This window comes from Acomys minous (genome assembly GCF_964271855.1).
Source record: "Acomys minous genome assembly, chromosome: 10".
Taxonomy (NCBI): domain Eukaryota; kingdom Metazoa; phylum Chordata; class Mammalia; order Rodentia; family Muridae; genus Acomys; species Acomys minous.
In genome coordinates, this window is record NC_140491.1 from 81,944,606 (window position 1) to 81,969,873 (window position 25,268).

A 25,268-nucleotide genomic window follows, 5' to 3' on the forward strand; every position below is an offset into this window, starting at 1 on the left:
CAAATATATGAAATTGGGGGTCTTACTAGAGGATGTTTGTATGGTGGGGAATAAAAAATAGGAATAGGCTTAAAACAATGGGTACAAGAGTTTTAAAAGGTATTATCCAAATAACTGATGGTAGTTTCCAAGTAAGGCAGCTAATTAATGCATTGTTCCCTAAATCAAAAAGCCAAAATAACTTGGAAAACTAATTACATTTTCTTTCCCAAATATTGCAATTTTTTAAATCTAAGACATTTTCATTTATACAGCATTAAATGTGACCATCTGTTTATTAAAGGGCAGTACACTGAAAGAGAAAAGAGTTTTAAAGCAATTATGATGCTAATGTTTAAATTTTCATAAAAAAAATAAACTAAAATATTCCAATAAGGTATTTCTTAGATTTAAATGCTATTACAGAAAATAAGCAGCTATACAATAAAACAAGTACATATAAACAAACAATGTGTGTGTTCATACACATGGACCCTTGTTTGTAGAGATAAGATTATTGTGTAGTTCAAATGCAGCCCCCCCCCAATCTGGTTGCAATCCTTGTTCTGAAAATCTCCTATCTCAAGGTTATGCAAACACTGCTCCCCAACTGCCCTCTGATATGGCAATAAAGCAGCTTCAGTCAATTGCTGAGCAGGGGAGAGAATAGGGCTGGATTTCCTGCCAGCCAGGGGAGGAGCAATTAGAGAAGAAAGTAAGGCACTGAGCTACAGGAGAGGTCCAGGTGACATCAGGAGAGTAAACGGAAATGGATCAAGAAAGCTACAAAGTGCAAGTATCTCTGGGATGTATGCTGGAAAAAACCCAGATTAGTTTAGAGGATTAAGAATAGAGTAATAACTGCTCAGTTATTGCATTGTGAAGCTTATTACTAAACGAATATAAAAGAGTCTCAATTATTTGGGCGATAGCCAAGTTAAGAGAAAAACTAAGGACCACAGTTTTATAAAAATAATGTTAACACTGGTTAACACTGGTTTTTATTGTCAATTGACACAACCTAGACTCTGTTGGGAAGAGGAAATCACTGTGAGCCACGGGATCAACTGTTTTGAGTGCCAATTGATGTAGAAGGTCCTAGAATACTGTGAAAAGTACCATCCCTAGACACATGTCCCTCTGGTGTATATAAAAACCAGCTGAAGCCGAACACAGTGGAGCACAGCTTTAATTCCAGCACTCCAGAGGCACAGGCAAGAGCATCTCTATGAGTTCAAGGCCAGTCTAGCACACATATTATGTTTCAGGGCAGGCAGAGCTACATAGTAAGGCCTTGTCTTGCAAAAGAAAAAAGAGAGAGAGAAAACTAACTGAGCATAAGTCAGAAGCCAAGCCAGTAAGTGCCTTCCTCCCTGATTCCTCAAGTTCCTGGCCTGACAACACTCTATGATGGATTGTGACCTGAAAGTATAAGGCAAACAATCTCTTTCCTCCCCAAGTTGCTTTTAATCACAGAATTTATCATGGTAACAGCAAAGCAAACTAATATGTCTTTAAGAAAATTAACCAACAGTATTTTCTCATGATATTAATTATATCCTAAATAGTATTTTCAAAGATAACAGATATTACAACCTGAATAAGAAATTAAACCTTGTTCATAAACTGACGACCTGGACCTAGACCTAACCTAGAAGGCTTTTTTTAAACCACATATATGCTACCAATGCCCATTCTTTTTTGGAGCAAATATAATAATGCCAGAAAAACAAATAACAGAAATTAGTAAACACTGTTCATTAATAACGTTCAACATTAAAGTCTCAATTTCCCAATAAAAGACAGACTAAGTGAAACTAAGAAGCAAAGAGGTAGAGCTATTCTGTCATCTGACAAAATAGATATCAAACCAAAGCTAGACGGAAGAGATACGGAAAGGATACTTCATACTCGTGAAAGGAAAAATCCACCAAGAGGCTATTACAATTCTAAACATATAAAAACTAAACACAGTGGCACCTAACTTCATTTAAGAAGAAGAAAGAGGAAGAGGAGAAGGAGGAGGAGGAAGAAGAAAGGAGAAAGGAAGGGAGGAAGGAAGGAAAGAAGGAAGGAGAACATGAAAATACTATTCAAATTAAATTCTATTCAAACAAAATACTATTCAAACTAAAATTACACACTGATCCTAACACGGAGCTGGTTGGTGATTTTAAAACCCCACTAACCAATGCACAGGCCATCCAGACAAAAATTAAACAAAGAAACTCTGGAGTAAAATTATATCATAAGTCAAACAGACCTAACAGACATTTACAGAGCATTCCAACCAAACAATAAAGGCTATACTTTCTTCTCAGTAGCCCATATAACTTTATCCAAAATTACCCACATATCTGAATAAAAAGCAAGTATCCAAAAATACAAAAATACAAAAATAAATAAATAAATAAATAAATAAATAAAATGACATCCTTCATCCTATCTGACCACAACTGAATAATTAATCAACAACAATAGAAATGGCAAAGTACAAAAGCGCATGAATACTAACTTAAACAATTTTCACAACTAAATGAAAATTGGGTCAAATCACTAGCCCAATGTCCCATGAATGTCTTCATTTATCAGAAAAGTGGGACAGAGGGGAGGACATCCTACTGGGACTCTAGGTGAGAAAAGCATGGGAGAATGGGGAAATAGAAGGATCCAGAGGATCCTAGAAACCTACAAGAACATTATGACGGGCGGATCTGGCCCCAGGGGTCCTGCTCAAACTATGGCACCAGCCAAGGACAATACATACATTAAACTTTGAACCCCTACCCAGATCTAGCCAATGGACAGGACATTCTTCACAGATGAGTGGAGAGTGGGGACTGACTTGCACACGTACTCTGCTGCCTCATACTTGACCACATCCCCTGGATGGGGAGGCCTGGTGACACTCTGAGGAAGGATAGCAGGCTACCAAGAAGAGACTTGATACCCTATGAGCATATACAGGAGGAAGAGGTCCCCCTCGTTCACAGTCATAGGGGAGGGGAGTAAGGGGAAAATGAGAGGGAGGCAGGAATGGGAGGATACAAGGGAGGGGATAACAATTGAGATGTAATATGAATAAATTAATAAAATATACTTTTTAAAAAGCAAAAGCCAAAACAAAAAACTAAATTACAATACAGGATTCAGGATGTCAAAGATGCCAGAGCCATGGGTCATCCATGGAAGAAAGTTGCTTCACCTCGTGTTAGGCTGCTATGTCCAACTTCAATATGATAGTTTTTGCTTCATCTTAATATATTTTATTTTGTTGTGTTTGGTTGTTATATCTTAGAAACCTGTTCTTTTCTAATGAGACAGAAAAGACACCCCCTCCAGAGGGGAGGGGAGGAATAGAGAGAGGGGACCTTTAATCAGAATATATGGTATGAGAAAAGAATCTAATAAAAGAAAAAATTAAAAAGAAAAGAAAGGAAGGAAGAGAGAGAAAGCTGCTTCACATCTCAGTGGCCATGCCTTCCACTCAATAATGAATAATATCAAAACCAGAAGCTAACTTTACTTTTTACAGATGTTTTCCTAGATATTTTGTTGCATTAATAAGACAACTAACTAATATGAATACAAAAATTGAAGCCAGGATTATAAGCAGACATATCAAGGAATGAGATTGAAGTATGAATTAAGAGGCCCTTCAGGGACTAAAGAGATGCCTCAGTGGGTTAAGGCACTTTGCTGCCAAGTATGATGACCTGAGTTCAACCTCCTAGAAACAATGGAAGGAAAAATACTGATACCCACAAGTTATCCATCCTCTGACCTTCACGCACGCACGCACACAGTAACTCATTTAAAAGAAAAAATTCCCCACACCGAAAAAGCCAGGCCTAGATGGATTCATTGCTTAATTCTACTACCCTTTAAGAAAACTCTAATACCAACACTTCTCAAAGTATCCACAAAATACAAAAGGAGGGAATACTACCAAATTCATTCTAGGAACCCAGTAATACCCTGATAAACAAGATAAAAAGAAAAGCAAAGAAGGAAGGATGACAGGCAAAACAGACTTGCTGTATATAGATATAAAATCTTCAACAAAATACTTACAAATCAAATTTAAAGACACAATAGAAAGATCATTTATCATGACCAAGTAGGTTTCATACCATAGGCATAGGTTGTTTTTAACATACACCAATCAATATGTGCAACAAACCATATAATAAACCTAAGGACATAAATCACATCAGCATCTTGACAGATACAGAAAAGGCATTTAGTAAAATCCAGCACACCTTCCTAATAAAACTCCTGGAAAAATTAGGAACAAGGAAGAAATACTTCAAAATAATAGACTATGTATGGTAAACCTATAGCCAACATTACACTAAGTGGGGCAAAATATTCTAATATCTGGAATGAGACAAAGGTGCCACTCTCTCTACTATTATCTACATAATTCTTGAAGCTTTAACTAGAACAGCAAGAAAAAGCTATAAATAGCATAAAAATAGGAAAAGGCAAATTTTCTCTACTTCCAGATTACATGATTCTATACTTGAAGAATCCTACATACTCATAAGATTCTTAGATCTTAAACATCCTTTCAATAAAGTTATAGGATACAAAATTAACATACAAAATTCATTACTTTTCATATATACCAGTAACAAATTTGTTGTAAATAAAATTTGAAAAACATTCCATTCACAATAGTTCCAAATAATGATAATGTTAATAGTAAAAGTGCCCCTAAAGAAATAAATTTAACCTAGAGATGATAGTGGCTTGGAGCAGGTAGCAGTATGAGGTGGTGTAAAGTGGTCAGATACAACATGGACCATTAACAAATAGGCTGTGGATATGAAAGAAAAGGAAGAATTCAAGATGATCACAAGGTTCTGGTTTGATTAATACAAAGGACTTCTTATATAGTAAGTTAGATAAGGAACAACTTGAGGAGAAAAGGGTTTAACTTAACAAGTTATAGTCCATCATCACGGAAAACCATGACAGGAATTCAAGCAGAAACTTGGAGACAGGAACTGAAACAGAGACAACAGGAAAATGTTGTCTGTTGGCTCACCTCCATGGGTTGCTCAGCATGCTTTCTTAATCCAGGGATGGCATCTCTCATAGTAGGCTGGGCCTTTCCACATCAATCACTAATCAAAAAACATGCCCAAACAGACAGACTTGCCAATAGGCCAATGAGACAGTGACAATTTCTCAACTGAGGTTAACTCTTCCCAGGTGACCTTACTTTTAGTCAAGGACCCAAAAATTAACCAGCAAAAAGAATAGGCGTTGTAATTAGACTGAGAACATTGGTTTTGATGCTTATAACATCCAGGTTTTTAAGTGAGTGGTGTTTCCAACTAGATAATGCATACTGTATCTCATTAAAACACTTTAGGTGACGGGCAGTGGTGGAGCAAGCCTTTGATCCCAGCACCTAGGAGGCAGAGGAAGGTGGATCTCTGGGTTCAAGGCAAGCATAGTCTACAGAGTGAGTTCCAGGACACCCAAGACTACACAGAGAAATCCTGTCTTGAAAAAAAAAAAAAAACAAATACAAAAACAAAAAGCTTTAGGCATTAACAAAAATATACAAAAATGACATATAAAAAATATCAAAATCACTACTGTAATTATAACATGGGTATAAATCTTTAACTAATAGTTGAATTTTCTAAGCTTTTATCGATCACATGTGAACCAGTATACTTCTTCCCAACTATCTATACACAATTTCATGCCTTTGTTTATCCCTCATAGTAAAATAGAATGCCTAGCCTCCCACTTCATCATCTCTCCTTTGAACATCCATCTTAATTGGTCTCCTCCATGTGGTGTACTCTAAACCTCAATGACAAATACCAGTCTTCCCAGTGCAATAACACTGGCACATAAACATGTAGAGCCCCATGTCATTCCACTACAGTTGAACTTCAACTACGTACATTGAAACAGATGCTCCCTAAAGACAAAAAAGTCACAACTGTCTTTGCCTTCCATGAAATGCTTAGTGTGGTGTCTTACTTATTCTGTTCCAAATACTAACACTTTGCTTAACAAAACTAAAATCCTAGTAAAGCAGGAAATTAATCAACTGAATCAAATGGAGTATACGCCTTAATTTTCTTTCATTGGTTCTTCCAACATAGTACCTTCCTTCAAGTACATTTTCTACACATTCTATTTAGAGTTCATCCAATTCATATTACCATGCGCATCCATTTCTAAAATGGCTCACTTTCATACTCTTGTATATGCATTTCTTGTGACAGAATGACCTACAAGTAGAGCTAAACAATACTATACTAATACCAAAGACAATTCAATAAATTGCTGAGATCTAAAGTTCAGACACACTAACTGCGACTAACTGCGACTGTATCATCACTGCTTCTCAAGGTGACTCCAACATCATTCTATACCAATAAGATGTCACTCATGTTAAAAGCTGTTAAATCTTAAAATGTATTCATAGTACAGGCTGGTTTTTAATTTCTTTACCAATCATACCAAAATTTAAAAATTAAAAAAAAAAACTTTGCACAAGATGCATCACTAGCTATAGAGGATTTCACTTCTTACATGAAGGCTAGTCATATGTATTGTTTTGCTTCTAACATCCTGATAAGGAAAGTGAGACATTACTGCTTTAAAGGATATAGATTGACCTGAAAATAATTTATGCACAGTATCTTCCTTAATGTCTGGCTTAAAAGAACTTCAGTAATCACTCTACCAATACTTAAGACTTTGACAGAAGTTAAAAGACCTGAAAGAAGTTAAAAGGCAGAAAGATTTATTTTGCCTCACAGTTTGAAATGTCTCAGTCCATGATCAGGCAGGTCTACTGTTTCTGGCCTATGGGGCAGTGAGTATGGGGAGGAGCTAAACTGGACACCTTGTTACAGCCAGGAAGCTAAGAGGAGTTCAGAGTCTCAACACCCATGTGAAAAGCCAGGTAGAGCAGTAGGCAGTGAGCTCCTGTAATTCTACCACTAGGAGAACAGAAAGATGCCAGGCCTCACTGGGGAGGCAGGCTAGCAATCCTTTAGTAAGCTTCAAGTTCAGTGAGAGATGCTGTCTCAAAAACATGAGGCAGAAGCTGGGCATGGTGGCACACTCCTTTAATCCCAGCACCTGGGAGGCAGTAACAGGTGGATCTCTGTGAGTCTGAGGCCAGCCTGGTATACAAAGAGAGTTCCAGGACAGCCAGGGTTTTTCAAGAAACCCTGTCTCGAAAAACAAAACAAACACAAATTGAAGCAGAGAGTAACAGAAAGACATGCAACAAAAACCTCTGACCTCCAAACCTGCATACATATAGGCATGTACACCCACACACGTTTAATATCCCCCAACACACGCAAGGTAGATAGGATTGGTGGTGTCTCAACAGCTTCCAAATCTCAGTGTTTTGTCTCCTATGAAAGCAGTTCATGAGACTTCAACACACAAATAATGTGGAGAAATAAGCTTTAATACATAAGTACAAAAGTAATTTGCTATGTTGTTTTTGACAAAACTAGGAATTAAATCAAGGACCTCATGCATGCTAAGAAAGCTATACTTCTGAGCTACAGACCTAGCCAAAAGATTAGTCTTGAACACTTAAGAGTTTCTTCTCTTGATTATATTCAACAAATCAATTAAAGGCTTAAGTATCACCTCCAAGATAATACAATGACTTTCTGTAACTATATTCTTCAGTTAAATGGCACCACCTATTCTGCAGTAAACTGCTTTTTTCATTTTTATGATGTGATTCTCAATTTCAATATAGAGAAGTAAATTAAGAATAACTATAATCTAGCAGGTCATACTTATGTATTTTTATGAATCATTACATAGTGAAAAGAATTTACATTAGAAGACAGAATTAGCTCTCTTCCTATTCTCCATCATGGCGCAAGATCAGGGTGAAAAGGAGAACCCCATACGGATTTTCAATATCTGTGTGGGGGAGAGCGGAGACAGACTGACTCAGGCAGCCAAGCTGTTGGAGCAGCTCGAGGGCCAGACGCCTGTGTTTTCCAAAGCCAGGTACACTGTCAAGTCCTTTGGCATCAGGAGAAATGAAAAGATCACTGTGCACTGCACAGTGCATGGAGCCAAGGCAGAAGAAATTCTGGAAAAAGGCCTGAAGGTGCAGGAGTATGAATTATGGAAAAATAACTTCTCAGATACTGGAAACTTTGGTTTGGGGATTCAAGAACACACTGATCTGGGTATCAAATATGACCCAAGCATTGGCATCTACAGCCCGGACTTCTATATGGTGCTGCGTAGGCCAGGTATCAGCATCGCAGACAAGAAGCGCAGGACAGGCTGCACTGGGGCCAAGCACACAGTCAGCAAAGAGAAGGCCATGCGCTGGTTCCAGCAGAAGTACGATGCGATCATCCTTCCTGGCAAATAAAATTTATCCAAATGGCCAATAATTTCTCAGAAATGCAAGAATAAATAAATAAATAAATAAATAAATAAATAAAAGAGAGAATTAACAACCATGATCTATATTGCTCAATTTACACTCCCATTCCCTTTATATCAGGCTTTCAAAGCTATCATAGACTTCCTAATTTGAATTTACCATCAATATTGAATTCACATTTCTTATCTATAAGATAAAAAGTTACTTGTTGCTTTAAAAACATGCATAGAGAATTGTGATAACATGACAGATTTTAAAATGGCAAAGTTTTCTTTTTTTTTGCATTCAGATTTTTTTAATTTTTATTGTTTTAAACTAATTTATTCATATTACATCTCAGTTGTTAGCCCATCCCATGTATCCTCCCATTCCTCCCTTCCTCCCACTTCCCCCCTACTCCCCTCCCCTTCCCTATGTCTGTGTCTGAGGGGAACCTCCGCCCCCTGAATATGCTCATAGGGTATCAAGTCTCTCCTTGGTGACCTATTATCTTTCCTCTGAGTGCCACCAGGCATCTCCATCCAAGGGACATGTTCAAATATGGGGCACCAGAGTTTGTGTGAAAGTTAGATCTCCTTCTCCACTCAACAGTGGAGAATGTCCTGTCCATCGGCTAGTCTGGATAGGGGTTCGAGGTTTACTGTCTATTTTTTCCTTGGCTGTTGCCATAGTTTGCGGAGGACCCCAGGGCCCAGACTCGCCTGTAGTTTTCCAGGACCCACTGGATCCTTCTATTTCCTCTTTCTCCCAGGCTTCTCATACCTAAAGTCTCAATAGGATGTCCTCCCCTCTTACCCACTATCCTGGTAGGTACAGTTTTTCATGGGGACATACACCTTGGACTAGTGTCTTGATATAAGTGAGTATATGCCATTTAGCTCTTTTTGCTTCTGTGTGAATTCACTCATTAGACAATTTCTAGTTCAATCCATTTGTCCACAAATTTTGGAAATTCCTTGTTTTTAATAGCTGAATAGTATTCCATAGTGTAAATGTACCACAGTTTCTTTATCCATTCTTCTATTGAGGGACACGTAGGTTGTTTCCAAGTTCTGGCTATTATGAATAAGGCAGCTATGAACATGGTTGAGCATATGTCCCTGTTGTGTGGTAGTGCATCCTCTGGGTATATTCCAAGGAGTGGAATAGCTGGGTCTTGAGGAAGCCCTATTCCCATTTTTCTGAGAAAGCACCAGATAGCTTTCCAAAGTGGTTGTACTAGTTTGCATTCCCACCAGCAATGCAGGAGTGTTCCTCTTTCTCCACACCCTCGCCAGCATGAGGTGTCAGTTGAGTTATTGATCTTAGCCATTCTGATGGGTGTAAGATGGAATCTCAGTGTCGTTTTGATTTGCATTCCTCTGATGGCTAAGGAGGTCGAGCATTTCTTTAAGTGTTTCTCAGCCATTTGATATTCCTCTGTTGAGAATTATCTGTTTAGTTCTGCGCCCTATTTCTCTATTGGGTTATTTGGTTTGGTGGTGTTTAATTTCTTGAGTTCTTTATATATTTTGGATATTAGACCTGGCAAAGTTTTCAAAATACTAATAACAGCAATCCAAATCCAATCCAGCAGGTTCAATTTTGTGCAATATATAAACAACTGAGTTGCGAGATTAAAAACACCTCTAAGAACATCCTCCTTCCAAATCACAGTTTAAAGTATTCAAATGATACAAGACACCTGGCTTTCACCTACAGGCAGTGCTTCAATGAAAGAAAAAATATATGAAATCAACCAAATCAATTACACCTAAAGCTATCATAGGAATCAAAGTCTGTCATTTCTAATCAAATTTGTAAATTAGGTATACGTGTGATGTGTATCTAAATCTTTTTCTTTGAAAGAGGGACATGTTAATTGCACCCAACTCTTACCATGGCAGTGGCATATGTATGTTCTGAATACAGATTTCAACATAAGATGAAAGGAAAACGTTTTGTTTAGGGGTGAGATATACAGGTTATAGAACATGTATGTTTTACTACTGAAGTTATGAGAGTTTTGTTGAATCCTAAGGAAAAAACTGATGATAATTCACTAAGCGGGAAATGAGTTCAACTGTTGGAGAGTCCACTCATTCTCCTTCCCAGTACTAATTTCAAACACTCTACCACTGATATAATGATGTGTACCAAATGCAGAGACTCAGCTAAGCATTGATCTGATGAAAAAATGCATTGACAATCCAATTTTCTTACAACATATTGCAATTCAATAGTTCTTTTAAAAGAGACATACATTTATTCCAACTCATACCTGTTTGCTAAAATCATTTCAAGTGAATTTAGTTAAAGGGGCTGGAAAATTTTATGACTTCAACTACTCAAGCACACTAATATACTACAGAGTAAGGTTCTCTACTTATTAGATATGAATCTATTTGAGAATTTTTGGCCGTTATTCTTTTGTTGCAAAAATATTCTTTTCATACAATATATTCTGATTACACTAACTCCTCCCTCTCTCCAGTTACTCCCAGATCCTTCTCCTATCACCATCAACACCTGTTCTGTCTCTTCTTAGAAAACAAGCAGGGGCCTAAAGAATAGTAATATAAAATAAGATAAAACAAACAAACAAAATAGAAGAAAAAGAACCAAAGAGAAAGCAGAAGAAACACAAAGACACAGAAACACATTTTCACATACAGAGGAATCCCATAAAAACGCAAAACTGGAATCCATCAAATGTACAGAAAGGACCTATAAGGTTTAAAAAAAAAAAGTGCCTTGTCAAAATATTATGAAACAAAGAACCTCCAAAGATGCCATTAACTTCTCTTTGTGTTGGCCACCTATTGCTGGGCGTAGGGCCTATCTGTAAGAGCAGTCTGTATTGCCAGAGAGACTCTAATTTTTCATTTGCAAATGGCTCTCAATTGGAAATAACTTCTGAGTTAGAGACAGGGGCATGTGTTCAGTTCTCTCAGCTCTGGAGCTCAATCTGCCCCGGACCCATGATGGCTGGTGCCACAATTCCGAGATAGTTTTATAGAAAACTTCTAAATAGCTTTTTGCAAATACAAATACACTTTAAAGAAATTATATGACAACACACACTCAAGAATCCCAAGTAAAGCTTGCATGAGAAAACTGTAGGGCTTCCTGGAGAGCAGACAGTATCTTCAACAAATGGTGCTGAGAAAACTATACATACCGAAAAATGAAATTAGATCTGTAATCTATTACCCTGAACAAAAAATTTGATCCATGTGGCTCAAAGACTCAATGTGAAACCTCAAACACTAAAACTGTTAAACTTAAAAACAAAAACAAAAACAAAAAAACAAAAAAAAAAAAGAAAAGAAAGAAAGAAAAAAGTCAGTTTCCTACAAGATTTAGCCATAGGGCAAAACTTGCTCAGGAATTAAGGTCAACAATTGATAAGTGGGACTTCATGAAACTAAACAGCTTCTACACAGATAAGGAAATGCTCAACTGAGTGAAGAGGAAAGCCACAGAACGGAAGAGAATTTGCTGGCTCTATATCTCACAGAAGATTGATATCCAGAATATACAAAGTACTCAAAAACCAAAATGTCAAGGAAACAAGTGATCCAACCAAAAAATGGGCTAGGAATCTAAACAGAGTTCCCAACAGAAGAAATACAAGTACTAAGAAACATCTCAAAAAGGGTTACTAATTAGGGAAATGCAAATTAAAACAACTTTGAGATCTTACTGAGAACTGCATAGATAAACAAAACTGACAACTTATCACTAGTATGGTGTAGAGAATAAGGAAGCCATCAGCATCCCTGGTGATGGGCAAACTGGTGCAGCCACTCTAGAAATCAGTATAGAGAATCCTCAAAAAATTAAAGTAATCTACCACATGACCCAGCTGTACCACTCTTTGGCATACATCACAGGATTTGATACCATATATAAATATAACCCATTGAGTCTGTTTTTCTTGTTATGTGTGTATATGGTTTCAGGGGTGACCAATTAGGGGACTAATTCTCCTTCTTTCAACAGTCATTTGTTGCCTGTAGTTCTTTGTCTAGAGGTAGGAGTGACCTACCCCTTCCACATCAACACGTTTATTGGTACTGTCATTGTTTGGGTCTTGTTTGTGCAGCCATTTCTAGGAGAGACTGCTCAACAGCAGACTTCCGAGTGTTCTGGCTCTTACATCTTTCTGACCCTCATTTGCAGGAGCTGTGATGTCTGGTTGCCTCTTACATTTGCAAAGTTGTGGTTTTCCATTTACCTTAAAATAAGGCTTCTTTGATGAGTGGTGGAGACTCAATTATTTGTGGTAATTAGAATGTAGTAAAAACTATGCTGGTCTAGCCAACGTGATAGCAGTGAACAACTATCAAATCCTGGGATATATGCCAAAGACTAGTATAGCTAGGTCATATGGTAGATTTATTTTTAGTTTTTGAGGATTTTTAAAAACACACACACACACACATGTAGGTAGGCGGGTAGGTAGGTAGGTAGGTAGGTATCAATAATAAGCAAAGAAAAGAAAAAGAGGCTATCAATTTGAGAGTGGGGAAGAACATGGGAAAGGTTGAAGGGGAGAGATCTAAGAGAGTCTGGAAGGAGAATAGAGAAGGGAGAAGTGATATAATTATATTGATTTAAAATGTATAAAATAAAAATATTATAGTGCTTAAACTAGCCTAGTCTAGTAAACAGCTGTCATTCTTCATTGCGTTTTCCTTTAGAACTCAACCCTAGATGGTAATAACTATGTAAGTTTCATGAATAAAAATAGGATCTTTAAAGTCAGATTACCAAGGCAATTACATATCATTATGAAATAATAATGTAGTATACATTACACAAATAAAGATAAAATTTACTACAACTACACTAACCACCACTATTTTTTTTTCATTTTTATATTTATGTAGTAATAAAGTTTGGGGGATCATATGGCCTAATGCCATACTTGTGCCACATTCAGCTAGTCACTCCAAGGATATGGCAAACTTCTCTTTCACTATCTTTGTTTAACGGTGCAACTGGACTCAGCAGGCAGCTCACCCAGATAATTTCTGTAATGTATTTTGGCTAACTCTGCATAGTAGGTGACAATCCTTGTCAAGTTTCCAGTCTGTCTCATAACTGAATGATTAGAACCTGCTACAGATGTCACATCTAAATACTTAAATGGATTTGTATCATCAGTGTCACCTACAAGACAGTATCACTAACAGCATTGTCCTAGAGAACATCTATTTCAGTCTCTTCATCATAAATGATAAGACGTTTCCTAAAGCAGAGGTCAGCAAACTAGAACACAAAAGTAAAATAGGCACTGCTGTCTGTTTTATATAGGTAAAACCTAAAGTGGGTTTTATATTTTTAAATAATTAGAAAAATTAAGATATTCTGTGACATATTAAAACAATAAGGAATCAAATTAGTCTTACACAGACACACACACACACACACACACACAAAGCTACTAAAAGATAGTCATGTTCCTTTCACTACTTCTCTATAGCTGCTTTCTTACCAAAGCAGAACACTGGAGTATGAGCCACACAAGACCCAAACACTTTCCATGTGGGTCTTTTAAAGAGAAAAGTCTACCAACTCATAGCCTAGAGAAGTTTTTGGTGTAGGTATTATGATACCAAGGTATGCTGTATTAGCAACCTCATATGAATGACAATAATGAATCAACTGTTTCCTTGTCTCACTTCCCATCCACTCAACTAACAAATATTTCCCTCCAATGTAGACAGCTACTCTCCCTTTACTCTTCCCTTTGGCTCAGTCTTGCCTTAATCAAAGGACTTATAATAATGACATTGAGCAGGAACAAAGAGCTCAGCTTTAGGTCTCCAATACTGGCCTCAGCCATGTTCCAAGCCCTCCTAGTTCTGGAGATCTCCTCTGTGGCAACTGTAATGGAGGTCTCTACTATTTTCAGAGCTGAACAACATGCTTTGACATCACTGTGCGTGCTGATTGTCACTTCTACCCATGTCCTAACAACCACTCTGGCATGTGGATTTCTTTGGGCATCTTTACAACCTGAATATTTCAACTTCTCCTAGACTCAACAACTCCTCCTAATTACTCCTCTATGAACTTTCAACCTTCACAAATGGCCTGCTCTTCTGCTCTTCAGAAAAATTTATACAAACATCAAATATAAGACTAAAAATTAAAATCTGTAAGTATGGTATTCTGCCACACCTCAGAATAATCACCTTAAAACATCTCCCACTTGTTTTGGTATCTGCTTCAAAAGGGCACATATTATTTTTCCTTTCCTTCTCTCCACTATTGTTAGTTGTTCCAAGGTCCTATGCCTGCTTCATACAAATGCTATCTCTACCTATGGGGGTGGGGGAACCCAAGGTTATCTGCATCTCTTTGTGCATAAACTCATGTCAAAACTCACAATGGCACACATGGTGTCAGAAATGAAGATTACTATTATATCAACTTGAAGTAGTAACTTGGGTGGCACCAATCTTAAAAATATAAACCTTTAAATAGGCAAGAACCTTGCCTTTGATGCTGAGGCCCACAGCCGAACATTGAGCAAAGCACAGGGAGTCTAGTGGAAAAGTAGGGGGAAGGATAAAAGAACCTAGAGGTGACAAGAGCTCCACAAGAAGACCAACAGAGCCAACTAGCCAGAGGGCCCAGAGGGGCCTGTGGAGTCTGAAGCACCAACCAAGGATCATGCACGGACTAGACCTAGGTCCTCCACAGCTGGCGGGTAGCTCTGGCTGCATGTGGGTCCAGCAGTAAGGGAAGCGGGGTTCTTGTCTCTGACATGAACTTTGTTGCCTGCTTTTTGATCACTTTGCCCTGATGGGACTGCCTTGCCAGGCCACAGGGGAAGAAGATGAACTCAGTCTTGATGCAACTTGATGAACTGGGTAGGTGGGGGTGGGCTCCCCTTTACTGAGAGATAGGAGAGGGGGATGGGGAGGAAGGGTAGGACTGGGAGGAGAGGAGGGACAGGGCAATGACTGGGATGTAAAGTGAATATAAAAGAAACTCCTATTTGCCAAGTTTTATTATAGTATCATAAAGATTACCCATAATTATACAAATAAGCTATTTTTCTTACTGTGTTTTATGTGCCCCTCCCAGAGCTCAGTCAAAACCATTTTTCATGGCAGACTGAATGTAAAAGCAGATATGAGAATTCACTTGTCTTCTCATAAGCTAAATACAATGGTATTTGAAAAACTGTTAAAACTATTATTTTCTTATTAAGCTTTTATATTTTGAAGTGTTTTTTTCATAAAATGTGAAATTTATTTTAAATATTATATATCTTATTAGGTTCGTGTTGACTTAATAAATAGTATCTTAGTTTCTAATACAATAAATATTGGTAATTTTAATACACAAAGTGTTTGGGAGTGATATCTTTTTATCTTTGGCAACAAATCTTAGCGATGGTTGCCATTAAAGTGACAGATCCTCCTGATTCTCTAAGTTGGGATGCGGGACTGCCACTAAACCTCTGATATGCATTCTGGTGTGGACAATTTGATCACTGCCACTTAGCAGGACAGCTTTGCAGGCACACAGAAGAAGAAGATACAGGCTATCATGATGAGCCCTGATAAGCTGTGGCCAGGAAGTGAGGTGGCAGGGACCCCTGTCTAGGGAAGGGAAATAAGGCAGAAGAGGGAGAGAAGGTGGGAACAGGAAGATAAGAGTGAGGGGATAACAATCAGGATATAACGTATAAATAAAGTTATACACACACACACACACATACACACACATATATATATATAAAGTAACAGATCCTCTTCTTTATTTTTAAGAAAATGACTGACAGAGGACTAAGTGTAAACCACCATAGTTTCTTTTCTATTTATTCTTTAAAGTAGAAGTGGTATTTCATATTTTTTAATGTGGCTAGCTTTGCTGATAACTCAAGCAATATACACTGGATATAAATCAAAAATGCCTTTTGTATCCTTCCAATATTATCTCAGCAAATATTAAAAGACTAATACATTAAACTTTTAAAAACTCATTGTTGCTTTTCAGTATTTTTAATACACATGTCATATGAGACATATACAATTACTAGTACAGTTTGGTGTCACTAGCATTTAATTTCTATTAAAATGTCCACAAATTTACTCATCTTGTTTTTAAATCACAGGACAAATGTCAGATCAAAAAAGCAAAAAGTTTTATTACTATGATAACAGTTCTAATTTTAAGGATTCCCACACACAAACCTGCAAAAGACACCTGCAGACAAGTACGTAAAACATATTCTGAGAACTACTACCTTTGTTGATCATTCATTCGTTTGTTTGTTTGGTTCCCAAGCCAGAGTTTTCCTGTGTAGTCTTAGCTGCCCTAGAACTCACTCCGTAGACAAGGCTGGCCTTGAACTCAGAGATCTGTTTGCCTCTGCCCCTGAGTGCTGGTTTGAAGGTGTGCACCACCACTACCCAGTTTAAGAACTACTATCTTAGGCAAACACATAAAGCTATAGGGAACACCAGTACAAAATGATAAGGTGACATCTCCAAATCCATAGTATCCATAGTAAATGTACCTATATAATTATCATACCAAGTATCTCAATTGACAGTGTTGATTTTAACTCAAAATGGTCTCATTTGTTCTGAAACCAATACAAATAACAGCAATCAGCATTAAACCTACATATACAAACATTATCATTTAATCCTCTTATATCTCTATTCATTAGCTGTTATGCCATAGATGAAGATACTCCATCAGAGGCAGAGTAAGTCATCTGCTCAAAGGCACAATAATAGCTGTCAAGATTCCTTAGATTCAGACATAAACAAGTACATATGTGTATCTAACATTAAGTCTTGCTAACTTATCTTTACTATAGATGAAATTATCTAGCAAGAGAAGCATATTACAGTGAAAGAACAAGTTGGAAGTAATACATCTCAAACCAGGAAACAGAAATTATGAGATCAGGGTCTCATGAATCCCCCTGTAACCTTTAATACTTTGAAAAATTAAGGCCTACCTCAAAAAGTCCCTGCTAATAGAACCACTTTAGAACCAAGCCCTTTGGGAGACAGACATTAAACCATAAAAACAGTATATTCTGGCCTTTTATACCACATGTCAGTATATTCTGTGTATATAAATAGACTGATAAGTTATGCTTTTGTAATTTTAAAGTCAACTTAACAAGATCTCTATTTGGAAAGGTTTTTGAGTTACTTCAGTATCTCTATCTTCAAATGAGAGACAATTTCCATTTAAAATGATATATAAACTAAATAGGATATTAACTCATACTATTTAAATATGAACATGAATTAATGCAGCAAAGATTATTATTTTTTAAATGCCACATGATGTTACCTTCATTTCAAACATAAGCTAACTGAAGTTAGTTAGTTCATATGTGCTAAGTACCTATCTTCTTCCCAAAGCCTATTGCTTATATTGTACAAAAATCAAAATCAGTCTGAATTAACTCTTAAACCCAAAATCTTTGGTCATACATCCAGATCTATTAAAGAAAGTCTCAATGACTCACCAATTGCTCACCCAAGTCAATCACGGTATGACTCAACTTGCATTTTAAAAATCAACACATGAAAAAGTACACGTGAAAATAGATATGTTCTCAGGTGCTTCAAGTAAAAGAGATCATCTATAAGCAATATTAAAGGATGAAATAAATTGACTTATAGAATGTCAGCACACATTTATGTGAGTTGTTTACACTAAAAAAGAAGCAGCAGCTTAAAAGGTAATATCATCACAGCGACAGGGGCCATCTACAGATTACACAATGGCTTTTAAAACCAAGAGTACTGAAAACCTCAGTCAACTGCTACAGAAATCATTTTCCTAAACCCCAATCAATCAGTAAAATTTCCATTTCAAGTTAAAACCTACAAAGGTCAGGAGTCATGCCCCGAGGTTTGTTTCTATTTTAAGGGAGTACACTATAAAATAGCTGTTAAGAGACAGAAAGGCATTCAAGGTTTCTCCAGTTCTGTCTGCTTGCTGGGAACTCAACACTGAAGAAGTGTAAGCATCTGTGGATTACAGAGGAATGTGGTTTAATTTCAATCAAACCATAGTCTCAGAGTCCACATACATTTGTAAGAAAGCTGAGAAAATGAAAGGCTCTTAGATAACAATAAAACAAAAGGCAGGATAGTATCAAGATTAACAATTACTCATGTTATAGAACACCAGTCCAGATTTGGGGGAAAAAATAATTTAAAAAGACAAAAACTTACAGACAAGATTACATCCACCCATCAATGATTCCTATTGTGACCAAAAGGAATCACAATCCAATAATGTAAAAGAAAATGACAAACATAAAGGGGGGTGGTGAAGATTGAGGTCATATCCCTTAACATGCATCATTTACAGTAAGAGTTCCCCCACTTATCTGAATCAATTTTACATACTTCATTTCATTCAGATAATTGAAGTTTTCCTTTAGAGTTGTAAAGTGTTTACCTCAACATAATTAGTAAATTGTCCACTTAAATATACCAGTACAAAAATGGCCATCTTTCCCTTCTACGCACACACACATGTACTCCACTATCATTAAACGTATGAGAGTTTGGCTTTTGTGGAAAATTTAGTTCAAATGTCCTATTTAAAAAATTAGTACAAGAAACCCTCCAAGAAAAGTTATGGTCATTACCTTTTTAATACAGTGTTTGCATTACTTGTTAAAGTCATGGCAATTTGAGAGTTCAATATATGACTGCTGTTCTAAAACCAAATTAAAGGTTTAAACTACTAAAGAGTTTGATGACTTCCCTCAATACAATAACTAGAATTGTATGGAGAACAAAATCAAAGAGGTCCCTCTTTTTATAGGCAGTAATTTAAGGGCCTTGTAATGAGAATTTGCTCTTTAGTATATAATTACTAATGAACAAAAATGGGGTCATTAAACTCACTTCTTTATAGTGCCATAAAATTTCTATGTGTAAGAAATATAAAATAATATATACATATTCATCAAACTCAAAACATACTGAAATGTGCAATGCATTACTATTCAACATAGTGAAATTTTTGCACCTTAAGTAAATGTTTCTAAGGTGACTGAAGGTTTTTCATATGGATGTTTGTAATTTAAAATATGACACTTCCAAATACTAATGTTGGAATAAAATGTCTAAACTGCTTAAATGTATTATGAATTTTCTGTGGACACTGTACCTCAACACTAATACAAAACTTAATATTAGAATGGATGTGTATTTAACCAATATTAGTAACTTACTATGAGAGGTCCAGTATCACTCTTAAGGTATACACAGTCTACAAGACAGGAAACGACCATACTACAGAAATGTATAATGTACATCTTATCAAAAGAAAGCCTTATCAAAATTGAGAGATTATAAGGGCTGTAAAAAAAATAGATACCATTAAAAATGGATGAAAATAATTCAAGGCTCCACTAATATGGTGGTAGAGACCAGGAAGGGGTTCTGAGTCATAACTGGACAAATCTTGGATGCCGTAAAGTTCATGCTGCAAATGAAAAGCTGATTCTCAAAAATGTTTCAAGTGAAAACAGCCGAAGAACTCAATTTCAGTATCTAAAGGACAATGCAGTGAGAATGAATCTAGAAAACGGTATCACACATAGCACCCTGGTTCTGCCAAGACCTCTACTATCTGCAACCAAAAACAAGCCTTGGTTTCCTAAGTAGAGAAAGGAAGACCTGGCCAACCTGTTCCTGGTGCATAAGCAAAGAGAATGTTCTGGTTCCACAAGATTTCTGAAAAGAAAAAAAGGAAGGGAGGGAGGGAAGAAGGAAAGTCGGTCACAAATGAAGCCCTGATTACTTTTTTAGCCAAATATTCAAAAGTTTTATCATTTGTTCAAATAGCTTAAAATCCTACCAGGAGGACGGGAGACCTACATATTCTTACTAACTCTTATCTCATTCTATATCCTAATCCCTACGTAACTTTACTGAAATATGCACACATTTTTCATATACTGTGAGATGTTTGTGTCATTTTTTTTTAGGCTCCTAATGAGAAATGTGTTTAAAAATAAATTCCCATATGCATACAGAGTACATGCCAAGGATATATATAGCACAATAGCATAACTCTATGAAGAATGGATGATCAAGGTACAACTCTGCTACTAGCAAAAGAGATTTGGGGGAGCAAGGGGGTGGGGAGTATACTTTCCTTCTGTGGAAAAGGGACTGATCTGAAAGTGGATAGTCCAGGAGACTGGGGCACACTGAAGAGCCAGTACGGACAGATGCAACATGGCTGCTTCATATAATTAAGCACCACCCTCACCTACTATAAATTTGCTTTTGATTACAGTCTCAGTAGGGGAAAAAAAATGAATGTAGCACAAAGACAGCATCACTGTAAAGGTTACGGTATAGAACTTCACACGTAATCAGTCTATGGAACCGGGCTGGCTATGCATTTGCTAGGCTCAAAATCTACCAGTTTGTTAATGGAAAAAGTGACTGTACTTTGCAAAAGAAATCTTGAAATGTTTCCTATTTTGTTTTGCTTTAATATACAAACACATTATTCTGATGTAACTACTAAAGAAAAACCTAAGTATAAGCATAAAAGAAAGAGAAGAGCCACTGTATTTTAGCAGTTGCCACCAACATGAAGCACACTACAATCATCTGCAATTCTAGAAGAGCTTGGCAAACTCTCAAGTTTATAGTCCAAACTCCCAAGTCATGTTATTTATGTATTCTACAAGCTGAGGAATATTAAAGTGAAACCAAAACTTTAAAATATGGCCTATGGTAACGATTAGAGGTTGCTGAATTCATGGTCATCAGACTTTGCTCCAGGAGAAATTTCACATTACTCTAGAATGAAGGATATATCCTATCACTAAATTTATATAACTGTACACTGAAAATTTTCAGCGACATTCAAGAACAAAACTAATGCTCCTTTACCCAATTTTTCTAAAATATTATACACCTTGGTAGTCTCTTTCAGTACTGGTTCAACACAATGGGAAAAATTAGTAATTTCAAGTGTATTAAACTCCTAATTTGGTGCATCGAGGCACTCATCTACCAGCAAGAGTGAAGCACTTACAGAGCATCCACTGCACCTGACACTAGCCATCCAGACTAAGAACACATGGCCATCTTTCAAAAACCACCTACCAAGAAAAGGCATACAAGCAACATATATAGTCAGTCTACACAAAACACCGTGCTGTGGGACTTTGAGTCCCACTCAAACAAGGACCTCAGGGGTACTGCATTTTAGGATTTTTTTTTTTAATGTGATACTGGGGATGGTGACTTAGGTTACAATTTATGCATTAGATTTCTCCTCCTGTTGAACACCAAAGTCATACTACAACTCTTGATATACCAGTCTTCTAAGAGACATAGGGCTACCTGAATCAAGAATATAAACACAGACAGGAGAACTGGCTCTTCTGTTAAGAACATGAAATCTTTGACCTACAATTTGTCCTGTCTACAAAGCATGCTGAGCTAAAGGTGGAGAAGAAATTATGAGTAGGGCCAAAATAAGAGAGGGAGACATACACACACACACACACACACACACACACACACACACACACAACCTGGAGGGCCAGGATCCAGAGCCTGGATAGCCCAGAGACCCATGATAGAACTGAACACAATTGGCAAATAAAATAATCAATGCAATGGTTCCTAATGATACACTGCTATACTCACAGATGGGTGCCCAGCCCAAGTGTCATCATAGCGGCTGCATCCAGCAACTGCAGCAACTGACAGAAGCAGATACAGAGCCCCACAACCAAACAAACAAGGACACCATGAGAAATCCCACAAAATCCACTAACCTGGGCTCCTAGGGGCTCACAGAGATTTGAACCAACAACCAGGGAACCTGCATGGGCCTGATATAGGTCCTCTGCATTTATGTTACAGTTGTGTAGCTTGGTCTTCTTGTGGGACTCCTAACAGTGAGAGGAGGCCTGTCTCTGACTGTCTCTTGCCTGCTTTGGCAACCCCTTTCCTCCTACTGGATTGCATTGTCCAGCCTTAATATGAGCGGAGGTGCCCAGTTTTACTGCAACTTGATATGCCATGTTTGGCTGACATCCATGGGATACCTGCCCTTTTCTGAAGAGAAATGGAGGAGAGGATGGAGGTGGAGGGAACTGAGAGGAGAGGCAGGAGGGGAAAATGTGGTTAGGATGTAATTTATGAACGAAGGAAAAATTAAAATTTTTTTCTCCTTAAAAACATGTACTCCTTTTACAGAGCACCCAAGTTCAGTTCTCAGCATCCACACAACTCCAGCTCCATGGGATCTGACGCCCATGGTTTCCATAGGTACCTGCACTCACAGGCATATACATACATGTAATTTTTATAATTAAAATTTAAATGTTTTGTAAAGAATATGACTAATAGAATCCTGGCATGGTGGAAAGTAAAGGCATGAGGCTATGGAGTTCAAGGCCAGCCTCAGCTATATGGTGAATTCCACAGCCTAGGCTATATAAGATCCTGTCTCAAAAAAAAGAATCAGAATAATTCTTAAACTGAAAATCACTAAATCCAAACTTGTAAACTAAAATAGAAAGAAATACTTCAACTAAGAGATTTAAGAATAGTTTGCTAATGACAAGTAATTTGCATCGTTTGTACCTAATGTGTCAAAATCGGAAATAATTCTCACATGAGGGGTTTACAAAATGTGACTACTTGGCAGTTTTTAAGATAACTTACTCAAAAGAGAAAGGACCAGAGTTCAGGAAAGCATTTTACTTTGCTCAACAGGCTGGAGGGTAGCGGGGAGGAGAGTTGACCATATCAAGATCAACTTTGGTACAAGAGTGTCTGTCCATCAGGAGGTTTCATCTTGCTAAATGTTTAATAAAGTCAAGTAGTTCTATTGAGTTCCTTATAAATCTCTTGAAAACATAAAACAGTGAAGCTGGATTACACTACTGAAACCACTCCCAAATAGAAAACCCTGTTAGTCTATGATTTATAAGGTACAAATGTCACCATGATTTCAGAACAAAAGTAAATTTGTGTGGTGCTATAACGTGTATTATCAGCTTTAGGCATCACCTACTATTGGTTTTCAAGTTTGTCGAAGGATCCTGATTCAAAAATGTGTTCCTCTAACCCTCAATATCACACTGTTTCAGTAACACAGAACAAGACCCTAAGGACAGCAGTGTATAAGTCCTCTCAGGCGCCGCTGAGAAGAATCTACGCCATGTCAAAATCTGAAATGCACTAATTAAAATTCAGTATCTCACCTGGGACTGTGAGGCCCAACATGAAACTCCTATCATGCTTACTAAAATGGTTCTACTGAGTTATCATATTGCCCCATTTTCCCCCAGTGGCTCCTTTACGTGACCACTACAAGAAGCTTAAAAGCCAACTTCAGGGGTAAATACTAAGTCAGGCAAGGTGGGGCACAGGAGGGCTGAGGATAGCGATCCTCGGCGTGTGGAAAGATCACCTTGAACTCAAGTTTTCCATCTCCAAACTGTGGTACAGGTGGAAGAGGGGGAAATAAAACCGTGCACCCTTCTCTTTGAACTTCCCAACACAGGCCCTCAAGGCACTAGCTTCAGAGAGGACTAAAGGTGTGCACTTGTCCAGTGGGTGTAGGGGTAAGGGCGCTGCCTACCACGACACCAAGGGTTACATTGATGCATTAATGCAACTTTGCTGTTGTCCACTTTGTTGTAAAGACTTATTAACAACTCCAGGAACCATTCCTCGCGAAAAAACGCCCGGATTGTTGGGCTGCTGCGGGAACGGCGGGCCTAAGCCTAGTCCTCTAATTGGGATGGGGGGAGGGGGGGGGAGAAAGGGGGTGCCGGGGCAGGGGGTGCGCGCGACATGTCGGGGACCGCGGCCAGAGATGGGGACGCCGGGATCCCGACTAGGAAGGAAAGCACAGGCCAGGGCCACGCGGCGAGAGAGCCCGAAAAGGACTGCCAGGATCCGCCAGGCCTAGGCCCATCCCCGGTCTCCGCGCTCCGGGAAGCGTCGCCTGGGGCCACCACACGCCAGCCCCGCAGAGCAGGAGGCCGCGCGTGCGCCCGGGAAGCGCGGCCCCGGCTCCGCCCTCCTCAACCCACCCCCTCCGTGCCCTCCCCCTCCGGGCTCCTCGCGGCCGCCGCCCCACTGGGAACTCCGCGCCGCGCGGCCCCGCGAGGCGGGCGCCGGGAGGGAGGGGCCGCGCTCCCCGCCTCCCGCGGCCAGCGCGGCTTCCCAGCCAAGGCGACTCACCTCCTCCTCCTCCACGGCTCCCTCCAGGCCACCGGCAGCCCAGCTGGCGACGCGCTGACGCCGAGCCCCTCCCCCGCGGCCGCCACCGAGGCCGCAGCCCCTCCCCGTGGCGGCCGCAGCGGCCTTGGGGGAGCGTCAGGCGCCGGTCCCGCCCTCGCCCCGCCCACTGGGGGGTGAGGCTCCGCCCCCCCGGGCCGGCAAGCTCCACGCGGTGTCCCTGACTCAGAGGCCGCGCGGTACGGGCGGAGTCTCCGCTGCGGCGCGGCTCCTCGCACCTGCTCGCGCCGCCCACGGGTCCCCGGTACGCTTTCCAGTCACGCCGGCGCCTCGGCCGCCCCTTCGGCTTTTCCGTACTCTCTCACACCTCTCGTCGCTGCCTCCGCTCGCGCAGCGGCCTTCCCTTCCTTCTGACAGGTCTGTGGGCTCAGCCCGGCGCGCGTTCGGAGGCAGGTTTCTAGCCCGCACCTGTAGTCCCCTTCCCGCGCCTTTGGGGTGCGCGCCTAAGCCTCAGGGACCCCCCGCAAGGCAAGTGCACACCCTCCTGCGTGTATTGGGCAGCCCTCCCTGCTTTCCCTCCCTCGGGACTGCTGGCAGATCTCTGCTAGCATGAGCTGGCTTTTTCCTCTGCTTAATTTGCAGGCAGC

At 39.0% G+C, this 25,268-nt stretch overlaps 2 protein-coding genes across 5 annotated transcripts in view; one reads left to right on the plus strand and one right to left on the minus strand.

Annotated features, from left to right (window-relative positions):
• GTDC1 (glycosyltransferase like domain containing 1) overlaps positions 1 to 24,759 on the minus strand; it is a 364,500-nt gene extending 339,741 nt beyond the window's left edge. For 3 of the 4 annotated variants that reach the window (XM_084799646.1, XM_084799643.1, XM_084799644.1), the window contains exon 1: positions 24,625 to 24,759. The gene's annotated coding sequence lies outside the window, so the exon portion shown is untranslated. The remainder of the gene's footprint in view (positions 1 to 24,624) is intronic. The other variant, XM_084799645.1, reaches the window with a different exon arrangement.
• On the plus strand, positions 6,909 to 8,413 carry LOC311606616 (large ribosomal subunit protein uL5-like). The gene has a single exon (XM_084797963.1). It carries the CDS (start codon positions 7,865 to 7,867, stop codon positions 8,378 to 8,380), a length of 516 nt encoding a protein of 171 aa, XP_084654089.1. The 5' UTR covers positions 6,909 to 7,864; the 3' UTR covers positions 8,381 to 8,413.
• Positions 24,760 to 25,268: the final 509 nt, after the last annotated feature.

Excerpts from the sequence above, each read along its gene's own strand:
- LOC311606616 (XM_084797963.1), top strand. The coding sequence starts at position 7,865 with ATGGCGCAAGATCAGGGTGAAAAGGAGAACCCCATACGGATTTTCAAT.